We start from the raw sequence: 22,350 nt of genomic DNA, 5'->3' as shown, positions 1-22,350 counted from the left end.
GCCATATATTATTTTATGACAATTGTTATTTGTGGTTAAATTGGCAACACTGCATAACGGTAAATACCACTAAATCAAGGCTGCCACATGATTTTATCATAAAACTGGGCATTTTGGTTTAGAAAACCCACAATTTAATGTTAGTTGTTAATTTTTAGGGAAATTAACTAAGAAATCAATAATATAAGACTGATGTGTGGTTTTTTTTGAAAATATTATTAAGTTTTACTTAAAAATTATGTAAAATTTGTTTTATTTTCAATATTTAATAAAAATAAAATAGTTTTATTTTGGATATCTGTGACCATCCCTCTTAATATTTACCACTACTGAACACTCATTTAAATTCACAACATTTCAATGACCTTTTTCTAGAGTAAATGTGTTAGTTTGTTTGGCTCGATGGCTGTTAAGTTAGTTTTGTGGTGTTGTGCGGTGCTGTGATTTTGTAAATTATCAATGTTGATCAGCCATGGATAGACTACTAATCATGGCTTTGAAAACATAAAGCGAATTTTAAACATTTTTTAAACGTTTAATGAAAGAAATTAAAAGAAAAAAAGCTTTTGTTTTTTTATATATATGTAATTAATTAGTTATTTAGCTTTTTTTTCTAATGTCTCTATCATAAATTGATAAAAATTTAACAATTTCAACATTGTTTATGTTAAATAGCTTTTTAACTAATTAATCATTTAACGTAAAAGAAATAAACACCAAAACAAAGTGAGAAAAAATAATACATAATATGTTATAATAAAAAAAATTAAATTTTACACCATGTGTTTATTTTGCCATTGTTAATAGTTTTTTGTTGGTATTTTTGGTTTTAATAAAATAATTGCATAACTAGCATAAATATTATAAACAATTGTTAACAACAATGCAAAAGATAATAACAAAAAAAGTCAACAAACCTAAAATTAATAATAAAAAAAAAAAATATTACACAGGGCGTCAACAATTTTGTTACCCTGTGTTATAATCATGCAAAAAAAAGCAATAATAATTGTTTATGACGGTAGTAATAATTTTGGTTTTAATAAATTATAAAACCAAACAAAAATCTTTTATTATAGGTGTAAAAAAGAAAAAAAATTTGACAACAAAATTTATAATTAAATCTCAAAATGGAAAGGCAGTAACAAATGGAGAAATGTATTTAAAAATACTGAAACTCTGTTAGAAATAATAAAATATGAAAAAAATCATGTTTTTTATATTACAATGTTTTTTTATACGTTAGCATCATTGTTCATTCATTGTCCTTGATACTGCCAGATTGTTTTTTCAAAAAACCATCTGGCAGTATCAAAGACAATGATGCCAACGGCCAAAAAAACGCTAAAATATATAAAAACTAGAATTTAGACAATTTTCATTCAGAAATGAACCTCATAGCTGAATGCAGTTTTTTTAAACTGCCTGCTCCTCTATTTATTTCTTCAATTAAATTTCTTAAAACATTTAAACAATTTTGCAACAATTCATGTTATTTCTGAACAAATTGTTACAGCTATAATACATCCTCTCTACTTTTAGACAATTTGTCCATATAGTCATGCGTAAAGTTTCAACTAACCCACTAACCTGATTAGAAATAACAACACAAACAAATCGAACAACAAAATATAAAAAAACTGCAATAGAAGAACACACCTTTTGTGGAACGGTTGGCAGGCAAACTATAAAAAGACATAATAATAATGACTTGACTTGTTGGCATTAAAACAATAATATAATACAGCACGTTTTAAAAGAATGCCAGTCAGCCAGCTTAACTGACTTCTAAACACATACTACATATTAAACTTGCTGCAGAGATTTTTGTTTCACTTTATATTTCTGTTTAAAGCAGGAATAAGTTAGAGTTGCTGTTAAGAGGAGTTATGGTCATTGCAATTTTAGTGACTGGCATATATATATTTCTTTTTAATTCGTCTCTTCTAGACAAAAGAAAAAATCAAATTTATTAAAAAAAAAGAAATAAAAAGAGAGTTGGAGAAATTTTTTTTTTTATAAGTTGGCGATTTTAGGTTTTTGGGTCATGAATGCATTAAAAATTTAACAAAAAGAAATGTTAGTGATAAAAACTTAAAGTTAATTAGAAAGAAAACTAATTTTATTTCAAAGAATGGCTTATAAAATAACATTTACACTAGCACAGAACTATAAGCAACATTTATAGGGACTTGCAAACTTTGACAGTTGATAGCTGACATATTGTCATTTAGTCAATCTGATTTATTCTAAAAAATCCATTATTTTTTAATCAAAAACCTGAATTTATTTATGATTCCCACTAATTTCCTTGATTTTTATTTAAAAAATCTTAAAATTTAGTGATTTTAACTTAATCGTACTATTTTTCACATCTAGCAGCCTTTTAAAATAAACTGTAATCAACAATGGCGTCCATTGTTTACATTTATCGCTCAATTACAGAGATGCTAAATCTCTCCTTTAATAACCGAATATTTGTTGCTCATTAAATGTGAGCATAAGTGTGTGTGTGCGTATGTAAATAAAGAAAGGATGATAAACATTAACCAACAATGGCGGCCAGTGTTTGTTTACATTTCTCACTCAATTACAGAGATGCCAAGTCTTTCATTTAATAACGGTACATTTGATGCTTATTAAATGGGAGCGTAAGTGTTTGTGCGCGTTCAAACAAAGGATAAGTAAGAGTGTAATATGTATAAATATTGCAAAATTAACAAAAATTTAATTTTTATTTATAAATGGATTAAAATACAACAAAGTCCTTTACAAAGTAATAAATACAGCCCTTTGAAAATGGAAATTATGTTATTTTTACATATTTTTACATAAACAATTTTGTAATTATGATATTATTCAATCTCATTATAGTTTTAGCAGCTAAAAACTTTAGAAATGTTTATGTTAAATTAGCCAATATAAAATTCTAAGCCAGTGTAAAACTTCTTAAGTAATTTATTACCAAAAAAACACCTTAAACAGCAACTCAATTAAAATTGTTTTGAAAAGTGTTGCCTATAACAGCTTCTAGAGTACACGAAAATAAGATCGATTTGAAAAGAATTGATTGTTAGCAACATGCACAGATAATTAAGTTTTTTTTTCTTTTGTGTTTTTTTTTAAAACATGAATGCTTGTTTTAAGCCTTTTTTTAGCTACAAATTTGAAAGTATTTGCAGCTAGTATAAAGCCAAGATAATTAATTTTTAATTAACTTTAAAAGAAAAACCAAAACAGAACCAAAAAAAAACACAAAATTTACACAATATGTTTAAAAAATGTGCTTAAAAAACAAAAAAAAAATTTAGAAAAAAAACAAATAAAATAATTTACATTCTTAATGGCTATGTTTATTTTTAACACATTTATTGCAAAATAGAATTTAGTTAAATTGAATTTTATGGAATTTTTCCTTAAAAATATTTAATTTTTAGCAGTTTTATTGAATTTTTATTATATTTTCCTTAAAAATTCTTTAAATTTCATTTTCTATTGAAAAATATTTGATTTTCAAAAATTTTCTTGTAATAGCTTTTAAAATAGTGATTTTTGCCATGTGGCAACCTTAGGCTTATAAGGCTGTCATTCAGTGTTGCCTATATTCGCTATTATAGCGATGTGGCATCCTTACTATTAGGCGCTCTCAATCTAACGGTTCTTTAAGGCTGTTATTTAGTGTTGCCAATGTTTAAACAAAAATCTTTATTCTAGCTGATTTTTTTCTATTACAAAATTAAACAATAGTTTTGAAATTCATGTAAACTAAGGATTTGATGAGCAAAGCTTTTGTTAAGCATTTTTTTGTTGTACAAATGAATGTATAATGAAAGTTGTAAATATAAACCAACCAGGTTTTTTGTTTATAATAATAGCATATTACAACGAAAATTAACAATGTGCAACGAACCAAATGGTGGGACTGGCTGACTGAGTTTTTTTTTTTTAAACCAAGTGTCCATATGATATACTATATGTATTTATTATTTTTTGTTAAAGTTAAAAGCATGAAGGCATGCAACTACTTGTACGCATTGGCAAACTAGAAAAAAGTGAAAAATTAACTATGTTAGTTAAGAAAATTTTCAAAATCATTTCAGAAATGGAAAACTGCATTTGAAAACTTTCTTTGTTTGGTAAAGTATACTGCTGCTGGTACTCAAAATCCCGGAAACACTTAAAAGAAAATTTTTAAATTTCTGGTTGTTTTCTATATGAAAACATAAAAGTCAAGGAAATATTTTTCTTTTTATTTATGTTTTAGATTTATTTAGATATTTTAAAACACTTGTTAAACTACAGCTAAAAATTGTTGCACTTTTTTTATTTTTTTTTTGGTTAAACTTTCGATTTTTTCCATTTTACACCTAAAATATTTGTTGTTATATAAACAACAAAAAAAAAACTTTGTTATTTATACATTTACACTTAAGCCAAAGTAAAAAAAACGGCCACTACCAATTAAGCAATGCAACCAAACGTAACGTTAAATATTAATTAGTTAAAACAACAATAACAAAGCTAAAAATACAAAAATTATAAATAAATTATTAATCACACACATATAAAGCTGATAAAACTTAAACATATTAATATGGTTTATTGTTCATGAAGGTATCACTACTATTTTTTTTATTTAATTTTTTTTTTTTTGATACAAAAGTTTATAGAACGTGACTATAATTGTTTTTGTTTTATTTTTTTAATAAAATATTGATAATTTATAAGAATAACTCTTAATTTCAATAATTAATATGCATGTAAAGTATTTGTTTTAGTTCTGAAGGTTTTTTTTTAATCAAATAAATAAAAAAGGGAAGTTATCAAGTTTAGTTTACAATTAAAATGACATTTGCTATGTTTAAGTATAAATGTCTGTATGTTTGTTTACCTTTTACATTTTCCCTGTTTATTGTTGTTGTTTTATTTACATAAAAATTCCTCTATTGATATTTATATGTGTTTGTGTGTGTGTGTGTCTTATTTATGTTTATGTTTGTTTACCTTTTTTGGTTATGTTCGCCGCTAAGTGTAACAACAACAACAATCAATATTGCAATCACCGTTATTTGTAAATAAACAGAATTGATGTCAACTGCAGTTTAATCAGTGTTGCCATATACAATTACATATATAAAAGATAAAATGGCGGTAAATAACACAAAGTTTAAGAAAAATGTTGCAAATTTTATAGAAAATAGGAAAAATCTTTAAAATTTTAAATAAAGTTATAAAAATATGTACTACTATTAAAATTAAATTATTTTTAAAAGAAATTTCTCATTTTTTAAAGTAAAATTTTAAAAAAATTGCGTAAGAAATAAAAATTTTGTAGAAAATTATTGATTTTAAAACAAAATCCGGAAAAGTTTGCAAAGACTTTTCCGGATTTTGTTTTAAAATCAATAATTTTCTACTACTAAATAAAATTCTATTATTTTTAAAAGAAATTTCAATTTGATTTTTTTAAAACTTTTTCTTTGTAAATTTTTATTTGTTTTTTTAAACAATAAAAGCCATTGTCTTCCCTAATATAGCTGTCTTTTTAGCTTCGATGAAGTGTTAATGAATTTTTATTTAAAAAAAAAACCGTAAATATTTGTTTTTCAACAAATATTTTGATTCTTCTCATTTACTAACACGTTTTAAATTATTTTTTTTCTTTGTTTGAAATGTTTATGCTAATTTGTGTTCCGTGTTAATTTTAAACGCATTTGTGCGTGTTTTCTTTTCAAATCTAAATTAAATAACGACCCATATTTTTGTATTTTACCACTTTTGTTGAAAAACTAAAGGCTAAATTGTATATTTTATAAGAATAAGTAGCTTAATGAAGTTTGCAATTACGTGTTTTGTGTAAATATTTTAAAATATTTAAAAATTTTCCGAAATATTTTTTTTTGTTTTAACAATAACTTTGTTCTAGTATTTGCAGATTTAACAGAAAATAGTTTCAGTATTCGAAATTTTAATAAAGTTTCTTTCAATAGGGCATTCCAAACATTTGACATTTGATACATCTGTCAAATTGGCTGTCATTTATTCAGTTTGTTTTGATTAAATTTCAAAATTCTCAACTTTACTTTTCCTAGCTTCAACTATAAACTTTTTTATTTCAATTTCAATTGTAATACCTTCATAATATGAATACGATTGTAGATATTACGAAATATGTATGTATTTATTACTATTATTCGAATTCAATGGGTATTTTTTTCTAGTATTTATTTTAACAATTGTTGTTGCAGTTTCTCCTTAGGCTAAACAACAAAATTAAAATATGGTGTAGTTAACCATAAAGTATGGTTAGGCTAAAATTGAATTCAAATATGGCTTGCCGCCGCCATTATTATTTAAAAAAAAAAAAAAACGGAATACTAACAAAAGCTTCCGTTGTGACAAACCAAAAATTTTTGTTGTTCAAAATGCGTTGCAGGTATTTCGTCTAACTCAGCAAGTATTATTATGGTATTGACAACAAAACGTATTTATTTATTTAAAATACAAATGTATGGAAAACAAATAAAATAGTAAATGCTTACAGTCTTTATTCTCTAATAAGGTGGCTAATGTTAGACATGAAGCCAGCCAATCGTTTTGAAAACTCTGTAATAAGCCTCATTAAGGCATTATTTGTTATTTAGCCTTTTTTATTAAATAGCCATTATTAATCGTGTCTAAATTTCTGTAATTTATTGTTATTACTAATACTTATTGGAACAAAAAATTTCACTTTCAAATTGTTTATTTTTTTCTTCAATATAAATTGTTTTAAGCTTCATTTGTTTTTAAGTCTTGTTTAAATACTTAAAGACAGACTTGAGTTATAATATTTTGTTGTTTCTTCTTTTAAACATGTTAAAGCTAAATTTATTTATAGACATATTTTTAAATATTTTATTTAAAAAAAATCAAGTTTAAAATAACCTTTAAAACCTGTCTATATACAAAATTTATACAAATTATATTTAAAGTGTGTATTTCATTTAAGTAATGTTTACATAAACATAGTTTAACCAGCTAGTTTAAGCATTTAATATAAATGTAGATTAAACTGGTGGTAAATACTTATGTTAACAATTTAAAAGTTAAGGGGACTGGCTAAAAGAGACCTATTTTACTTTAAAAACAAGTAAGAGAGCTACATTCCTACTATATACCCTTCACCAAATTATACTTCAAAATACAAATTTTAAATATTTTTAGGTAAACAAAATATTTTTTTTTTCAAAGTTTTTTTTTAATTTTTTGGAAAAAATATTTTTTCGAATTGTTATTTACTTTTTTTAAATCAATTTAAAAACAATATAAAATAGTAAAAACTTACCCCATGAATAGCAATTTGAATGTAGATGATAACCAACAGCATTTTAATAAAAATATTCCACCGTTTTTTCATAAATCTTCAGCAATTCTTTTATTTTTATACAATTTCCACAGTTTTAGATTTTCAAGCTTCAAATCTGCAATAAAAATAATATCAAAATTAAATATCCTGGATTTAACTTAACAATTTATTTAACTTTAAAATCTATATATCTTATGCTTTAGTAAAACTTTCAATTTAACGCTGTAAATTCCATCTTTCTATATTTTAGCGATGTCATAATGGAACCTATGACTGCCCTAGTATTGGCCTTTCAACTGTTGGCCCTCTTCTCCATAGCCGGAGCTCTTATTATCTATCTCATCTGTAAGGTACGCGAGGACAATGTCGAAAAAGCCGAACAAGTTAAATCGAATACGGTGCTGGTAACCAGTGCCGATACAGCTTTGGGCCTGCAACTGTGCACCCATTTGGCCAGCAAAGGTTGTCGTGTGGTGGCTGGCATGCGTGAGGGTGTAGACAGTTTGCCGGCTAAACTTTTGGTGGGTTGGCTGAAGATGCGTGAATTTACCGAGGCGCCCGTTTCGGGCACCATTATACCCATGCTGTTGGATGTCACCAAAGATGATGTGTTGCGTGAAGCCACCGAAACCATGGGCTCCCATTTGAGTGTGGGCGAGCAGGGTATAGCGGCGGTCATCAACACCAGTGGCACATTCTATCGTGGACGCATTGAATCGCAGGAACTGTATCAAATGGAACAAATGTTTAAGACCAATATCTTGGGTTCGTTGCGCATAGCCAAGGCGTTTGTGGACTTTTTGAGACCGACTCGAGGACGTTTGATATATTTGGGTGCAGCCAGTGGAGGTCAGGGTGATGGTCTAATAGCCTATAATGTATCACGTGTGGCCACCGATAAATGTGTGCAAGAATTGAGACGCGAACTGCAGCCGTTTGGTGTAAGTGTTGTGTGTTTGGATACCTGTGGTTTGCATGCAGAGACGCTCTATAAACCACCAACAGCCCAAAGTAAGTGAGATATATGTAGAAAATGCCATGAAAACTCAGTGAACAGGAAAAAAATTTGATTAAGTTTTTTCTTTTGATTTCATTTTACTTCATTTATATATGTATTTGAGTAACTTTTTTCTTTTGATTTCATTTTACTTTTTTTCTTGTTGTTTTCCTTTTGCTCTTTTTTTTTTTTTGCATGTATACATTACCAGTCTCCAGCGGTGCCCCCACAACCTATACGGCCAATGTTTTAAATCCCAGTGCATTGCATGTGGTTGAGAGAGCTTTATGGGATCAAGCACCTCATGAACGCTATTCATTGTTGGCCTCTAATAAATATCAATTCGCGTTGCCATGTCGTTCCTCGATACGTTTGACAAACAAGAGCTCTGAGCTAGCCAACAACAACAACAGCAATGTCAAGAAACCAATGGAAAATCAAACCAAGGGAGAAGTACAGCGTGTTTGAACAGCCACATAACATGAAAATATAAAAAAATAAACTGAATGATTTTTTTTATATTTGTCTGGAAGCTTAAGAAAAACATTGCTTGGAATTTCTTTTATATTTTTTTTTTCTCAAAGATTTTGTTAAAAGAAAATTCAAATTTAACGATTAACTTTAACAAAATTCGAAATTTGTCATAGAACCTAAGAGTTGAGTAAAATTTTACAAATTTTGTTTAACAGAATCTTTGTTTATATCTATATTATTATTTTTTTTTTTTTTTTGTTCAAAAGAAATTTTGTAAATAAACAGAAATTATATTTTTTTTTTATTATTTTTTTAATTTTTTATAAAACTGTTTAATATTATACGTTTTATTTTATAATAAAGCTACCATAGAGAAATATACATAGACAAGAATCTAGAAAAAAAAACATTCGAGTTTTTGATAACTGAATTAGGTGTATTTATCTATGGTAGCTACTCAAAGGAAATGAACAAAATTGGCCACAAAATTTTTAAGCAACATGTAAATATAAGTTTATTTTTTATATAAAAACTCTAATATAATATTAAAAAATTTTAAAGAAATTTAAGTATTTCTTGTAATAATAATATAATAAAACATAATTTTACAACTTCAAATTTATAGCAAATTGTGTTATTATTTCAAAATCTTGTAGTACGAGAGCTATATTCAGCTGTGCCGAATTTTATATACCCTTCACCAAACAATATTTTAAGAAAAATATTGAAAATATTTTTAGATGAAGAAAATTTTTTGGAGAAAAAAAATTTGTAGGAGAAATCTTTTTTTTAATTTTGAAAAAAAAAAATATTGAGAATTTTTTTTTTAAATTTTGTAAAAAAAAAATTTTGGTAAAAAAAATATTTCAATATTTTAAGATGAAAAAAAATTTATTTGAGAAAAAAAATTTCTAGGATAATTTTTTTTTTTTAATTTTGAAAAAAAAAAATGAGAATTTTTTTTTTAAATTTTGAAAATAAAATTTTTATAAAAAAATTATTTGAGGAAACAATTTTTTGGATGATAAAAATTTAATTAAAAAAATTTTTTTTTCAATTTTGAAAAAAAATTTATTTGAAAAATTTTTTTTTTTAATTTTTTTGGATGATGAAAATTTCATTACTGAAAAAAAATATGGTTGAAAAATATGTAATAGGAAAAAAAATTGTTTTGGTTAAAAAAAAATTCGGATTAAAAAAAGATTTTCCCAATTTTTACCCATTCTAGGTCCAAATTACTATAGAGTTTTATATGACGTTGAAAAGGTCTTTGAAATATCTATCATTAGATATCCATATTGTCTTTATTAATGACTTAGTAATCCAGATATACATAGATAACAAAAATAGGTCAAAAATCGAGGTGGTCCTGGTTTTTTGCATGTATCTCAGCCATTTGTTGGCCGATTTTCTCGATTTAAAATAGCAAACGAACCGGAACTATAGCGGATATATACTGGTGTATGATTCAAGAATGTAAGTTATTTGGGAGCTACAGAAAGTTGATTTCAACATACAGACAGAAGGATATGTCAAGCGAAAAAATGTAGAAATTACAAACGGATCGACAAACTCATGATGAAGGGTATAAATAAAAAACAGATTCAAACATAAAACTTTGTTCCAATGTATTGTATATATTCGAATTATTGTAAATAGTACTACCCCTTAACCAACAAAAAAAAAAAAGCAAAAAAAAACATTAACTGCAGACTATGAAAACTTTCTTTCATTCATATTTTGTTATGAAATCATAACGCAATACACTGGCTGGCAATATATCACCCGCATGGGCCTCTGTTTTGCTGTCGGTGCGTGCTGGTAAATGTACAAGTACATCGGCTCCTACAATACTTTGCAAGCGACTGCTCATCTATTCAAGTGTGATAAAAATAAAGGCGAAAGTGTTTTGTTAATGTACATTAAATTATACTTATAAACAACAGTGTAAGGTTGCTTAATTAAATGTAATAAAGTTAAAATGTATTTTAATGGTAAGATGGGGGAGCGCAGTGAGCGACAGAGGGAATGAATTTGTGGTATGAATATGTTTTAATTAAACCAACCTGATTGCCTGTTATTGAAGCGTATAGTTGACCATTTTTACTAGTTATTGTGGCACGCATGTATTCCGGTCTAGGATCCAATGCAACACTAGCATTTTGCAACTGTCGAACCAAACAGAGAGGCCAAAAATACAAAAAAAAGAAAGAAAAACACGCACAAGTTTTAATTAAATGTGGATGATGAAACTAGTTGCTTTTAAGACAAATATAATTATAAAATTTTAATGAAAAAATGCTTGTAGCTTGAGATTTATTATTTTTTTTATTGAGAGCAAATATTGATAGATTGTTTCCACAAATTCCAATGCAAGGTTAAGTTGGCTGCCATTCACAAGGTCACAGGATTATACAGTGATTTATACTTGGACTAGAAATGTTGCTTTAGAACTGAAAGCAAATAAAATAATTCGCAATGAAGTTTGCTTATCAGGGAATAGTCCTATATGTTATTAAATAAAGGTGGGAGAAAAGTGACTTGAATTGGTAATTGTTACATTCCGCTGGGCATTAAAAGGAAGTAGGTTTCACATACGTATGATTATAATCTGTTGTGCGGTCGATACTCCAACACAAGTGTTAGTTTAGCTTCAATCATGGGTCTTGACATAGTCTCAGTTTAGCTTTAAACATAGACCTTAATATAGCCTTTGATTAGCTTTAATCACAGGCCTTAATATAGTCTCAGTTTAGCTTCAATCGTAGGACTTAATACAGTCTTAGTTTAGCTTTAATCTATAGTGTCAGTTTAACATCAAACGTAGGTCTTTTATAGAATTAGTTTAGCTTCAATCGTAGGTCTCAATGTAGTGTTAGTTTAGCTTCAATCGTAGGCCTCAATATAGTCTTAGTTCAGCTTCAATCGTAAGTCTTTAGCTTAAATCTATAGTCTCAGTTTAACTTCAATCGTAAGTCTTTAGCTTTAATCTATAGTCTCAGTTTAACTTCAATCGCAGCTCTTATATAGACTTAGTGTAGCTTCAATCATAGGTCTTAATATAGTCTTAATTTTGCTTCTATCGTAGGCCTCAATATAGTCTTAGTTTAGCTTAACCTATTTATTGAGCACAAAATTTAATTGTGGTTTTGTTTCCAACCACCTAAACACTCACCGTTACTTGAACAACTGGCAACATGCATTTCTCATAAGTCCAGCCACTGGCCCAGCGCACGGCCGGCAATGAAAACATATGGAAGCAAACAAAGGCCGATACAGGATTGCCGGGTAAACCAAAGAAATATTTATCATGTTTAGAAGCAAAAGTCATGGGTTTACTAAAAGTTAAACAGATTTTTGGTTAATAAATATTATAGATAATTATAAAGTTAAGACAAAACATACCCCGGTTTCATATTAACTCTGCCCACTTGGACACTAAAGCCTAATTTCTTCAATACCGGTTTAATATAATCTTTATCACCCATAGACACACCACCACTGCAAATAACAAAATCAACCTCATCATAGATGGAAGATAATGTTTCAAGTACCTCGTCAAAACTGAAAATAACAAATATTTTTAAATAATTAAAAACAAAAAGAACAAGATTGTAGATAAAAAGATTTGCTAAACTTTCATTGATATTTGTTAAAATTGTTTTGCAATAAACTTACTCATCTGTTAATACTTTGGTGACCACACAATCAAAACCAAAATACTGCAGCAGCTGCTTTAACATGGTGGTATTCGAATCATAGATTTTGCCTTCTATGGGATAATCCAAAGGATCCAATAGCTCACTGCCCGTGGAGATAACAGCCACCGAAGGTTTATGTAAAGGTACAGCATGGCCCACCGAAGCCATTAAAGACTTTACCACCACCGGTGAAAGATCCACACTGGGAAACAGAGTAGAACTTTTGGCCAAATCACAGCCAATGGGTCTGAAATTTTTTATTAAATTAAATTTAAATTTTTTATTAAATTTTAGTTGAATAATTTATAGAATAAGATCTTACCTTATATCCAAATCCTTTTTGGGCTCTACCAATATCTCCACCAAATCTTCCAAGCCATTTTTCTTGGTTTTTAACAGCTTTGTATCCTCCACTTGTATAACACAGTCTGCCTTTAAAGGCACAGGAGCTCCAGTATTAATTTTATAACACTCATCCTCTTGGAAATCTGTTTCTATAAGCGAATCACCGGCTGCTATGTAGCCCAATACCTTTTTGGAGCCTGAAAAGCCTGAAGATTTCATAGCATAACCATCTTTAATCGATGCTCTAAATGGAGGTATATCCACGGGAGATTTGAAATCCCGAAGTAACTGAGGCAAAGTGGTTTGAGGCTTAATAGTTTGTAAGATAATATTCAAGGTTTCAGTTACCGGCAGCATAGGGAAGGGGGAATTGCGATCATTAGCATCACCCTTGCCAGTTTTATGGGGGCAAATATGTGTGTCTGGTGCTGCTGCCGCATGAGTGTTTTGTATTTGCTCATGTGCCTTTTTAACTAAAGCCAAGTCATTGTTAAGTAAATGCAAAGCATGTGGCAGAAGATCTTTGACATAATCAAAACATTCTACCACAGCCTTTTCACTGCCGGGAAAATTCAAAATCAAAGTTTTGCCAGCAATGCCACACATACCGCGTGACAGAGCAGCAAATTTGGTCTTCTGCAAGGAATGTAAAGCCAAAGCCATGGAAAGTTGAGGGCATTCTTTGTCTATGACAGCCTTGGTGGCTTCTGGTGTAACATCTCTGGGCGCAAAGCCCGTGCCGCCGGTAGTTAAAATACAGGCGACCTTATCTTCCAACAATGCCAATTGTTTTAGTTTTTCTGTTATTAAATCCTGTTCATCGGGCAGAATGTGCTTAATAATATGAGGATTTTCAAAATTCTCTGCTATCAGTTGAGCCAAACGAGGACCGCTGCGATCTTTGGTGGCATCTTGATGGCAAGTGTCACTGACTAAAGACAAAACAAAGCGATTTAGCTGGCGTCAAAAAATTTAATAGAAAATCCCTACTACTTACCAGTTATTACCGCAAACACAATTTCTGACATTATTCTTGTAGCAACAATAATTAAAAATTGCACAATTTTAAGAGAAATTACAAAACAACCGGCCACTTGTTGGGGGCTATAAAAAATAAACAAAAGATAAGAAGAGACAATGATAAGACAGTGTTGTCTATATTTATTTATATTTGCAATCCTTTCAGCAGGTATTGTTTTTGTATGCCCAAAACTCCCCGTCTTGATCAACCTTCAATTTGTTCACTCAACGGACAATTTCTAAATTTGTTTAATATGGACAGCAACATAACCACTGACAAGAATTGATGTCCCGTCAAGATGTGGGATAACTTAACTGTAATCTTAAAACGTAAACGTCGTCACATATCAATCTATTGTGAATTATTCATAATTGCTTTTAAGCTAGCACTTCTCAGTGAGTGTTTTATTTTTATTTCTATAACAACTCTGTTTTACTTTGTGTTTATAAAAATATACACAGTCATTTCGAGATTTTTTTAATATTTTCTCCAAAAAGAATTAACAAAAACCAAGCAAAATATGGCAGAGGTAGGCTATGAGGTAGGTTTTTTTTAATATCCTTAAAAGCTTAATAATGTAATGCATTTTCTTACAGAATCCTTTACTTAACAATGTCATTACCAATGCCAGCAATATAAATGAGGAGAATCTTTCACCCGGCCGCCGCAACCTAAGACGCTGGCTGGGCAAACCCTTTAGAGTGGTCATAACCGATGGCCGTGTTTTGGTGGGCTTTTTCAATTGTACCGACAAAGATGCCAATATTGTGTTGTCCATGTGTGTGGAATTCTTGGAAGGTGGCAAAGATGCTCGTATTCTGGGCAATGTTATGATACCGGGCAAACATATAGTCTCAGTATCTGTTGATATGCCGCAGGAAGAAGTATGTGCTGTATAGACAACAAATATTAAACAAAATTCGAGTGTAATTTTTAAATACAAATTTTTATTAAATTATTAGTAACATAAACATTAACAATATTTTTTTTTTTTAATTTTTGCACTTAATGTCCATCACTGGCCCGTCCTCTGGGCCTTCTCATCCAATGGGTCATAACCCTGTTGAATTTTCTCCTTAAATTGTTCATAGGTCCGTTTGCGATCGAAATGTTTCACCCAGGTTGTGGGACAGCTGGTCTCAAACAGTTTGCGCAATTGTTTACAAGCATCGGGCACTTTTTCACCCGATGTGGAACTGTGCTGGGGAGCATTTTCACTTAAACATTTCCAGTATGCATCACGGTCACCCCAACATTTCGCCCGTTCTTCTTTGTTCAAAAAACTCATGACTTTTATTTAATAAATTTTAGATTTTTACAATAAAAAAAATACTTGTAAAATTAGTTGCATAAAAAAAATTCTTCAAGAATTACAACTAAAAAAACATAAGGCCGCTATTAAAACAGAGTTGTTTAAAACAGCTGTTTGTTAAACATCTCTGTTATTGCAATAACAGAAGAAAGAGATGCCACTTAAAATGGAATATAAAAAGTTGTAATTTACATGAAAATTTTAATTTTGAGATACTGAGATATTTTAAAAGATTTTTTCCTAAATCCAGTAGTTTTTAACTGAACTAATATTTAAAAAAAATTTTTCTTGCAACTAGATTTGGTATATTTTAATAATTTTTATGTTGAATTTTTATAAAATGATTAAATAATGAAGCATATTAAGTTTCCCCAGAATGGGTATTTTTCGTTTAAATATAGGAATTCATTTTTGATGGCGATTTCATTTTAAAATTAATTTTGAAAACTATGAATTTGCATAAATTTTTTAAATATTGAAAGTTCCCCTAAATGGGGATTTTTGGTTTAATTTTAGGAATTTAGTTTAGAAGTTCATTTGATTTTTTTAATGAAATTTTAAATACTTTTTTTTTACTACTATTAGCATAAAATTTGTAAATTTCCCGAGAGTTGGGATTTTTGGTTTAATTTTAGGAATTTAATTCAGAAGACCATTTGATTCTTAAAATTAATGTTTAATAATTTTTATGATGAATTTGAATAAAACTTGTAAATATTGTGGCATATGAAAGTTCCCTTGAATGGGGATTTTTGTTTTAATTTTGGGAATTTAGTTTTCAAGCGCGATTTCGTTTCAAAAGTTGTTTTGAATATTTTTTATGCATAAAATTTGCCTATGTGAATGTTGCCCTGAGTGGGGATTTTTGGATTAATTTTAGGAATTTAATTTTTAATACTTTTTATGTTGAATTGGAATAAAATCTGTAAATATTGAGGTCATATGATAGATCCCTTGGGTGGGTATAGAGTTTTATTGCAAATTAATTGAATTTTAGTAATTAGTTAGGTACAATCATATTTTTTTAAAAAAATTAAAACTAAACATAAAAACTATTGAATAGCAAATAGATTACAAACAAATACAATATTAAATACTTAATTACTTTAAAACATAAGTCCTAAATCTAGGCAAAATTTTAGATTTTACAAAAAAAAAAATTTAAATACTGGAAAAATTTTGCCTAGCTTTCGAAAACATCTTTAATAAATTACAAAACATAAACATCATCTACCCAATTTGACTGGTTTTATATTGGCCTGCCCATGTTCCGGCAATATATGCTTAAATGTGCCCACACAAGTATTTTTTAGATTTTGTTCTTTCGCTCGCTTTGAACACTCATCATAATAGCACTTCTCCACATTATGTAAAAATTCAATCAGCAGCTTATTATCACCTCCATTGGGACCCGCATAGAATTCACATTCCAAGCTGGAGGCTTTCAAATCGCGTACACAGCAATTTATAAACTCCGGATTGGCTGAAAACCAAGAGTTTAAACGTTGCAGGGGTATTTTTAAAGGTTCACGCACTATACCCGTCAGCCAAGTATCATCTATCCAGAAGATGGTAGATTTAAGGGATTGTTCTACCAATCGTAAGGCTGTTTTAGGGTTGGTTATGTACAACCAACCTGACAAATAGGAGGGATATACATTTCCGGCATATTCTTGCTCCGAAACATACCATTTATTGGCCTGATTGCGTATGACTGGTTTAGAGTCCAATATATAGCCAGCTAATAGCTGGGAAGAGGTAGTTAATTTTAAATTTTCCAATTCTAAGGCATCCAAATAACGTTTCACATAGAATATATCGTAGACAATGTCATCGTCTATTTTTATAATAAATCTGGCTTTGCTGCATTCCGTGGCTGACCATTTCAGACCCATGGTATGTTTGTAGCTGAGATTTCTATAGGCCTCCATAAAGTTGCCCTGCAATAAATCGCCAAATCTTTGCTGCTCATTTTCCACTTGAGCCTGGGTTATAAAGTGCTCCCGTTGCGGTATGGCGGCCAATAGAAATATGCGCTGTATACCCAATTCGGAAAGTTTAGCTTGAGAAATGGCTTGCCTATGAGCCGCCCGCAATTCATCATGGCCCACATAAGAGGTAACTATTAAAATAGCTAAATTTGTTTTGAATTAAGATTAATACCTTAATTTTCTTTTGTTTATTAACAAACTTACCCAATAATTCTTTTGTATACTGCTGGCACAAGTTATTTTCTATCAAATACTCAAAATTTGTTAAATTTAACAAATCTCTGCCTGGCTTTAAAGAGCTGGCCGTAATTTCCTCTGAATTTTGTTTTATAATTGTTATAAATTCATCAGTTTCGGGTTGTTTAGCTACCGTATTAAAGAATATTATTAAAATAATTAAGCCGGCTCCCAAAAGGGTTAATAGTTTATAAAGAACTTTAGCGCGCAGTCGCATTTTATTTATTTTTCGTTTGTTTTTTTTTACAAAGTAGTTTTTGTTGTAAAAAGTAAAACGTAAACAAAAGTTTTCTGCAATTAAACCTTAAACGTTATAAAGGGTTTAAAAACTAAAAATTTCAACATAAATAATAAAATGAGGATGATTTTTAATACATTTTTATTTTCATAATTAAATTATTATAATATTTAAGTTAATTATACTATTTTTTTATATATTATTGTTAAATTTAATATATAAACATTGTTGGCTGATTTTAGTCTGCTTTAAAAAAGATGACGTCATTTTAAGGTTAAATTAATTATCAGTTAAACATCTCTGTTTTAAGTAACCAAAACAAAGCAGCTGTCATAAAAAGTAAACATTGCATAGAGTTACCAAGTCTTAACAAAGCAAATTAAAGGTTCAGTTATTTTATTTTTTTTGATAGTTTTCTTTCGGTATTTTCTAGCTTAAAATCACAAGGAAAACAGATTTTAAGCTAAACAAAAGGCAAACAAATACAAAAGAATAAAATTTGTGTGCCAAAAACGAAAATAAGAAAATAAATATAAAAAATCCGGTCTATCGAATGATTCGAAAATATAAAATATGGGCATTTCTAAGATCCCGAACGCGACATTCATTCGATCTGCTTTTAGGGCCGAATGAAGATAGAACTCGAGACAAAAATACAAACTTAGACAATTAGGCCATAAAAGCAGATCCAACTTCGTATTGAAATAATAATAATAATGATTTTAAAATATAAAATACTTTAACAGTCCAATCATGAATAGGAAAAAGGGGAAAAAAACTGTCGCGTATTTTTTATTCATGATTGGCCATTTAATTAAAAAAATCATTTGTTTATGAACATTTTTATTTTTGTCACATTCGCAACCGCAAGGGTTTTCAAACATAGAAGATATTTAAGAATTGAATTGTGTTAGAGAAATCAATGAGTTCCCAAGAATTTACAAGATTCACCACATCTAAATGTTCTTTTTCTTCTTATTGTTATTTTTCTATCCCCAATGGCCTTTTTTTCTTCACTTTTTAAATAAATTCTCTAAAATTGATTTTTCAAACTTCGAAGCGGCAACTCTGTCATGACGTAAAATATCTACTTCCCATTTTTACAACTCTGTGTCTTACTAAAACAACAATTAGTGTTGCCAATTTAGAGAATTACATTGAAGTTATAGCGGTATTTTTAAAAGTTATATATATAAAATTAGCGGTTTTTGCTAAAACTAAATTGCAAATGAGATTGAGGTGGCTACAAAAATTAGTTGGCATTAGTGTTCAGTAATACAGTTCATTCCTTCAAGTTCAAATAAAAAAAGCAACAATAACAATAAACACAAGGAACAAACAGAAAAGACCGCGCGTGCGGTAAAGAACGAACGAATTATAAAGTTGAACAAGAACAGGAGTAAACAAATGCAAGAGATGTGTTTTTGTTGTTGTTTTCAAATAAAATTGTGCAAAAGAAAATAAAAGAAGAAACAAGAAAACGCCAAGCTACAGAAACAAAAAAACATCATAACCAGCAACAAAACAAAAATTAAGTAAACGAACGAACATGAAGAAGATTTTTAAACATTTTAACAATAGTGTGACGCGAAAAAGGAGCGAACGACCATAGACCGCGTGTGTAATTAAATAATTCTTTCTAATATAATGGCAGAAAAAGAAAAATCAATAATTTTATTTTAAATAAGCAGAAGAATTAATACAAAGTGATTTATCATACACAAACTTTTAAAGATTTTTAATTTAAACGTTATTAACAACAACAAAAAGTGTTTAAATATTAACAAATAATAAATTATTTTTAACAAATAAAAAAAGACAAGGGGTAAGTTAATTTTGTACTTTTAAAGAAAATCTAATATAAATTTTTAAGCTACTACTAGGAAAAAAACCTAACCTTATTACAAACCAGCATCATAATTTTAATTAATACATTATTAGAGTTTTCTTTTATTAACTTCCTTAATTAGAAGCTTTATAAAAAACCATTTTTAGCATCCATATAGTGTGACCCCCCATTTAAGTACGAAGAACTAAAAAAAAAATTAAAACAGATACTTCTTTTTGTCTCCTGCAATGATGTTTTATATAGAATTCTTGTTTTTATTGTACTTCTTTTTGTTGCTGTAGTTCATGTCCATGTTGTTGTTGTTATATTTTGCATATCTTTTTTTTTTGCTCTTCATTAATACATTTTTAATATAATAGTAGTAGTTCTTTATACATACACACAAACATAAGCATTGCATATACTCCTTTTGTTTTTATTTGAGTTTTGTTTGTTTTTTTTTTTCTTGTTTTCGTTTTGTTTTATGTGTGTGATTTGTTGTTTGTTTTTTTTTTTGCGCTAATTTCATAACGTTTCAGTGGGATGAAATAGAGAGAGGCGTAATGAGAGAGTGAGTGAGAATGTTAAACAAGGTTGCCATATTGTTAAATAATAGTTAAAAAGGGATTTCTTAAGGAATATACTTAAGTTAATAAGAAAAATATGAAAAACTTTAAAATTTAAGCACTTTAATCATTATTTACTTAGGTTCAATAACGTTTTAACATAAATTTGTTACATTGCTGTGTTTTAAATTGTCTAGTATTTAATTGCTATTGAAATTTTGTATTTTATTGTTGGTTTTTTTTTATCCTTTAAGTTTTTAATTAAAAATTTCGTCTTTATCTGGCTACTCTTTTTTAACATAATTTTTTGGCAAGTGAGAGTTATTTTTAATAGCATTCCCCCGCTCTTTATGTTAAACTTTAAGTACGTTTTTTTTTTTTTTTTTGTTATTTACCAATGATTTTTTGCTGTTGTTTTTGTTATATTTAACGATTTTCAATTAAACAAAGAAATAAAATATACTACTACATACAAAATAATATTATAAAGGACGCGCGCAGAAATAAGTTAAGAAAAAAATCTAATTATCATTATTTATAGGTATGGGTGTGTTTAAAATAAATATTGGTAAAAAAACAAGAAATTTTTGTAAAGAATTTGTTAAGTAAAATGTTGTTTATAGTATAGAATTCAAGTTTGAAGCTTATTTAATTTTAATTTCTTTCTCAACTCGACAGCTTTAAAATTTTCTTATACAAAAACTTAAATAACATTCGAAAAACTTCTATAGCTTTCTATAGAAATTCATTTAATATTTCTATTTAAACCCAATAACCATTTTTGCTGGAATTCATGTAGAAAACCAGTGTAATTCCAGCCTTGATTCAAGTGTCAATAAATTGAATTATAAATATATTTGAAAAAACTAATATATTTCAAGTTTGCAATCAATTCAAAGTTCGAGATAATGGTCAAAGGCTTGAATGCTTAATGAGGCTTTTTAATGCTTAATGAGGAACGGTAACAACTGGATTGGCTCGTTATGGACCACGTAAAGAGTAATCAAAAGGCGAAATCTCGGTGGAATTTCTTGACAAATGTATCGCTCTCATACCCCTTTCACACTATGCAATTTAGTTGCGCCAGTCTCTTGCCCAACAACAAAATAGCAAAATTTTGTTCTCCTTAACCCGATATTACATCTGACATCTACAAACACAAGAGACTTTCGCAACTAAATTGGCTAGTGTGAAAGCGGTCTAAGCTTAGTGGTACATGGGATCACTCAGGGAAAGATTTGGTTACCTAAAATCGGTAATAACGGCTACAGTAGTTTCTGAAATGTCTGAAGCTTCAGTATACCAGCATTCTAATGGACATCTAGGCATTTGAAATCCAATTTGGTTCTTGAATTCCAGACTTCTGCTTACCAAATGGAGGTATGCAAGTCTCACTCGGATAAATATTGTCATCTCAGCCATAGCTTCTTTATCCAAAGTTGTGGCCAGATATTGGAGAATTTTGATATGGGATGGGTCAAGTCTTAAACTCAGTTATAGAAGCTTTCATGTCTGAAGCTTCAGAATAGCAGTTACATTGGATAGGGGGTTGTTCATCCGAACCGTGGAACACACCGACAGCAGCATATGCTTCTTTCTAGCCTTCTCGGAATCAAATCCAATTTGATTCATGAATTCCAGGTCGTTACCATGACAAATTGGTCTTTGCTCCGGAACTAACCGATTTTCACTCTGAAAAATATTGTTATAATAGCAACAGCTGTATCAACTACAAGTTTTTCCCCCAGGGAAGAACCTTCGACAATAGGAAACCTGTCACAATAACAACTAGATACTTTGTCAGGAAGATGTACCATGTAATTACTTTGCTAATCTTAGAATCATGTTTTAAACGTATGACTCTACAATTGCTTGCAGACAAGATAATCCTTAGACATTACTGTTTGGCTTCTGTGGTCGTCTCAAATGAACATTGCTTGGGCTCATTTGTGTTATCTAGAAGCTGTGATTACTGGTGACTGAATATTCAATATAATGACTTATAAGTTGTCAGAATGAGGAGTAGATGGAGTCTCCTTCTGTGTTATTCAGGAGTGAACCTGATTGTTTTAAGAATGCCTAAGTTCTCGCGATTTATTGTTTTGGTTAAGGAGTGCTAAAATAACTTCTCTTACTCCTGATCCACTCTTCCCAAGAAGAACCCAAATGTAAGAAAACAACAAGTGAGGCAGACTGTTTAATCTAAAGTAATCCATATTCAAAACCATACTGAAAACGAAGTTAATATTGGTCATAGACATATTCTTCTAAAATAAATTCAAAGATAGAATA

The 22,350-nt window shown here is 29.1% G+C and overlaps 5 protein-coding genes across 5 annotated transcripts in view; 2 read left to right on the top strand and 3 right to left on the bottom strand.

Annotated features, from left to right (window-relative positions):
- The window catches only part of LOC135957784 (uncharacterized), a 28,615-nt gene extending 19,178 nt beyond the window's left edge, over positions 1-9,437 (top strand). Inside the window, exons 4-5 of the mRNA XM_065508586.1 lie at positions 7,599-8,359; positions 8,557-9,437. Coding sequence (XP_065364658.1) covers positions 7,609-8,359; positions 8,557-8,813 — 1,008 coding nt within the window. The 5' untranslated portion in view covers positions 7,599-7,608 and the 3' untranslated portion in view covers positions 8,814-9,437. The remainder of the gene's footprint in view (positions 1-7,598; positions 8,360-8,556) is intronic.
- A 999-nt stretch (positions 9,438-10,436) lies between these two features.
- On the bottom strand, positions 10,437-14,020 carry cin (Molybdenum cofactor synthesis protein cinnamon). Its single transcript, XM_065509754.1, has 7 exons — positions 13,863-14,020; positions 12,843-13,797; positions 12,498-12,767; positions 12,225-12,383; positions 11,995-12,157; positions 10,886-10,987; positions 10,437-10,692 (listed from the first exon to the last, which is right to left on the bottom strand). Exons 1-7 carry the CDS (start codon positions 13,891-13,893, stop codon positions 10,549-10,551), a joined length of 1,824 nt encoding a protein of 607 aa, XP_065365826.1. The 5' UTR covers positions 13,894-14,020; the 3' UTR covers positions 10,437-10,548.
- A 288-nt stretch (positions 14,021-14,308) lies between these two features.
- Positions 14,309-14,866, top strand: Sbat (LSMD1 domain-containing protein Sbat). The gene is made up of 2 exons (XM_065507792.1): positions 14,309-14,427; positions 14,483-14,866. The coding sequence occupies exons 1-2, from the start codon at positions 14,407-14,409 to the stop codon at positions 14,783-14,785; spliced, it is 324 nt and encodes a 107-aa protein (XP_065363864.1). The 5' UTR covers positions 14,309-14,406; the 3' UTR covers positions 14,786-14,866.
- On the bottom strand, positions 14,812-15,235 carry LOC135957118 (cytochrome c oxidase assembly factor 6 homolog). The gene has a single exon (XM_065507793.1). The coding sequence runs from the start codon at positions 15,172-15,174 to the stop codon at positions 14,902-14,904; it is 273 nt and encodes a 90-aa protein (XP_065363865.1). The 5' UTR covers positions 15,175-15,235; the 3' UTR covers positions 14,812-14,901.
- Positions 15,236-16,130: 895 nt separating this feature from the next.
- On the bottom strand, positions 16,131-17,682 carry LOC135956975 (beta-1,3-galactosyltransferase 1). The gene is made up of 2 exons (XM_065507614.1): positions 17,394-17,682; positions 16,131-17,332 (listed from the first exon to the last, which is right to left on the bottom strand). The coding sequence occupies exons 1-2, from the start codon at positions 17,641-17,643 to the stop codon at positions 16,425-16,427; spliced, it is 1,158 nt and encodes a 385-aa protein (XP_065363686.1). The 5' UTR covers positions 17,644-17,682; the 3' UTR covers positions 16,131-16,424.
- Between the last annotated feature and the right edge of the window lie 4,668 nt (positions 17,683-22,350).

The sequence above is a fragment of the Calliphora vicina genome, chromosome 4, assembly GCF_958450345.1.
Source record: "Calliphora vicina chromosome 4, idCalVici1.1, whole genome shotgun sequence".
Taxonomy (NCBI): Eukaryota; Metazoa; Arthropoda; class Insecta; order Diptera; family Calliphoridae; genus Calliphora; species Calliphora vicina.
The sequence above is the reverse complement of the archived record's forward strand: the minus strand, read 5'-3'. Positions and strand labels throughout refer to the sequence as shown.

Excerpts from the sequence above, each read along its gene's own strand:
- LOC135956975 (XM_065507614.1), bottom strand. The coding sequence starts at position 17,643 with ATGCGACTGCGCGCTAAAGTTCTTTATAAACTATTAACCCTTTTGGGA. Across the intron at positions 17,333-17,393 it reads GTATACAAAAGAATTATTGG|CTATTTTAATAGTTACCTCT; the intron begins GTAAGTTTGTTA and ends AAACAAATTTAG.
- Sbat (XM_065507792.1), top strand. The coding sequence starts at position 14,407 with ATGGCAGAGGTAGGCTATGAG. Across the intron at positions 14,428-14,482 it reads TGGCAGAGGTAGGCTATGAG|AATCCTTTACTTAACAATGT; the intron begins GTAGGTTTTTTT and ends ATTTTCTTACAG.
- LOC135957118 (XM_065507793.1), bottom strand. The coding sequence starts at position 15,174 with ATGAGTTTTTTGAACAAAGAAGAACGGGCGAAATGTTGGGGTGACCGT.
- cin (XM_065509754.1), bottom strand. The coding sequence starts at position 13,893 with ATGTCAGAAATTGTGTTTGCGGTAATAACTG. Across the intron at positions 13,798-13,862 it reads TGTGTTTGCGGTAATAACTG|TCAGTGACACTTGCCATCAA; the intron begins GTAAGTAGTAGG and ends TTTTGTCTTTAG. Across the intron at positions 12,384-12,497 it reads ACCAAAGTATTAACAGATGA|TTTTGACGAGGTACTTGAAA; the intron begins GTAAGTTTATTG and ends TGTTATTTTCAG.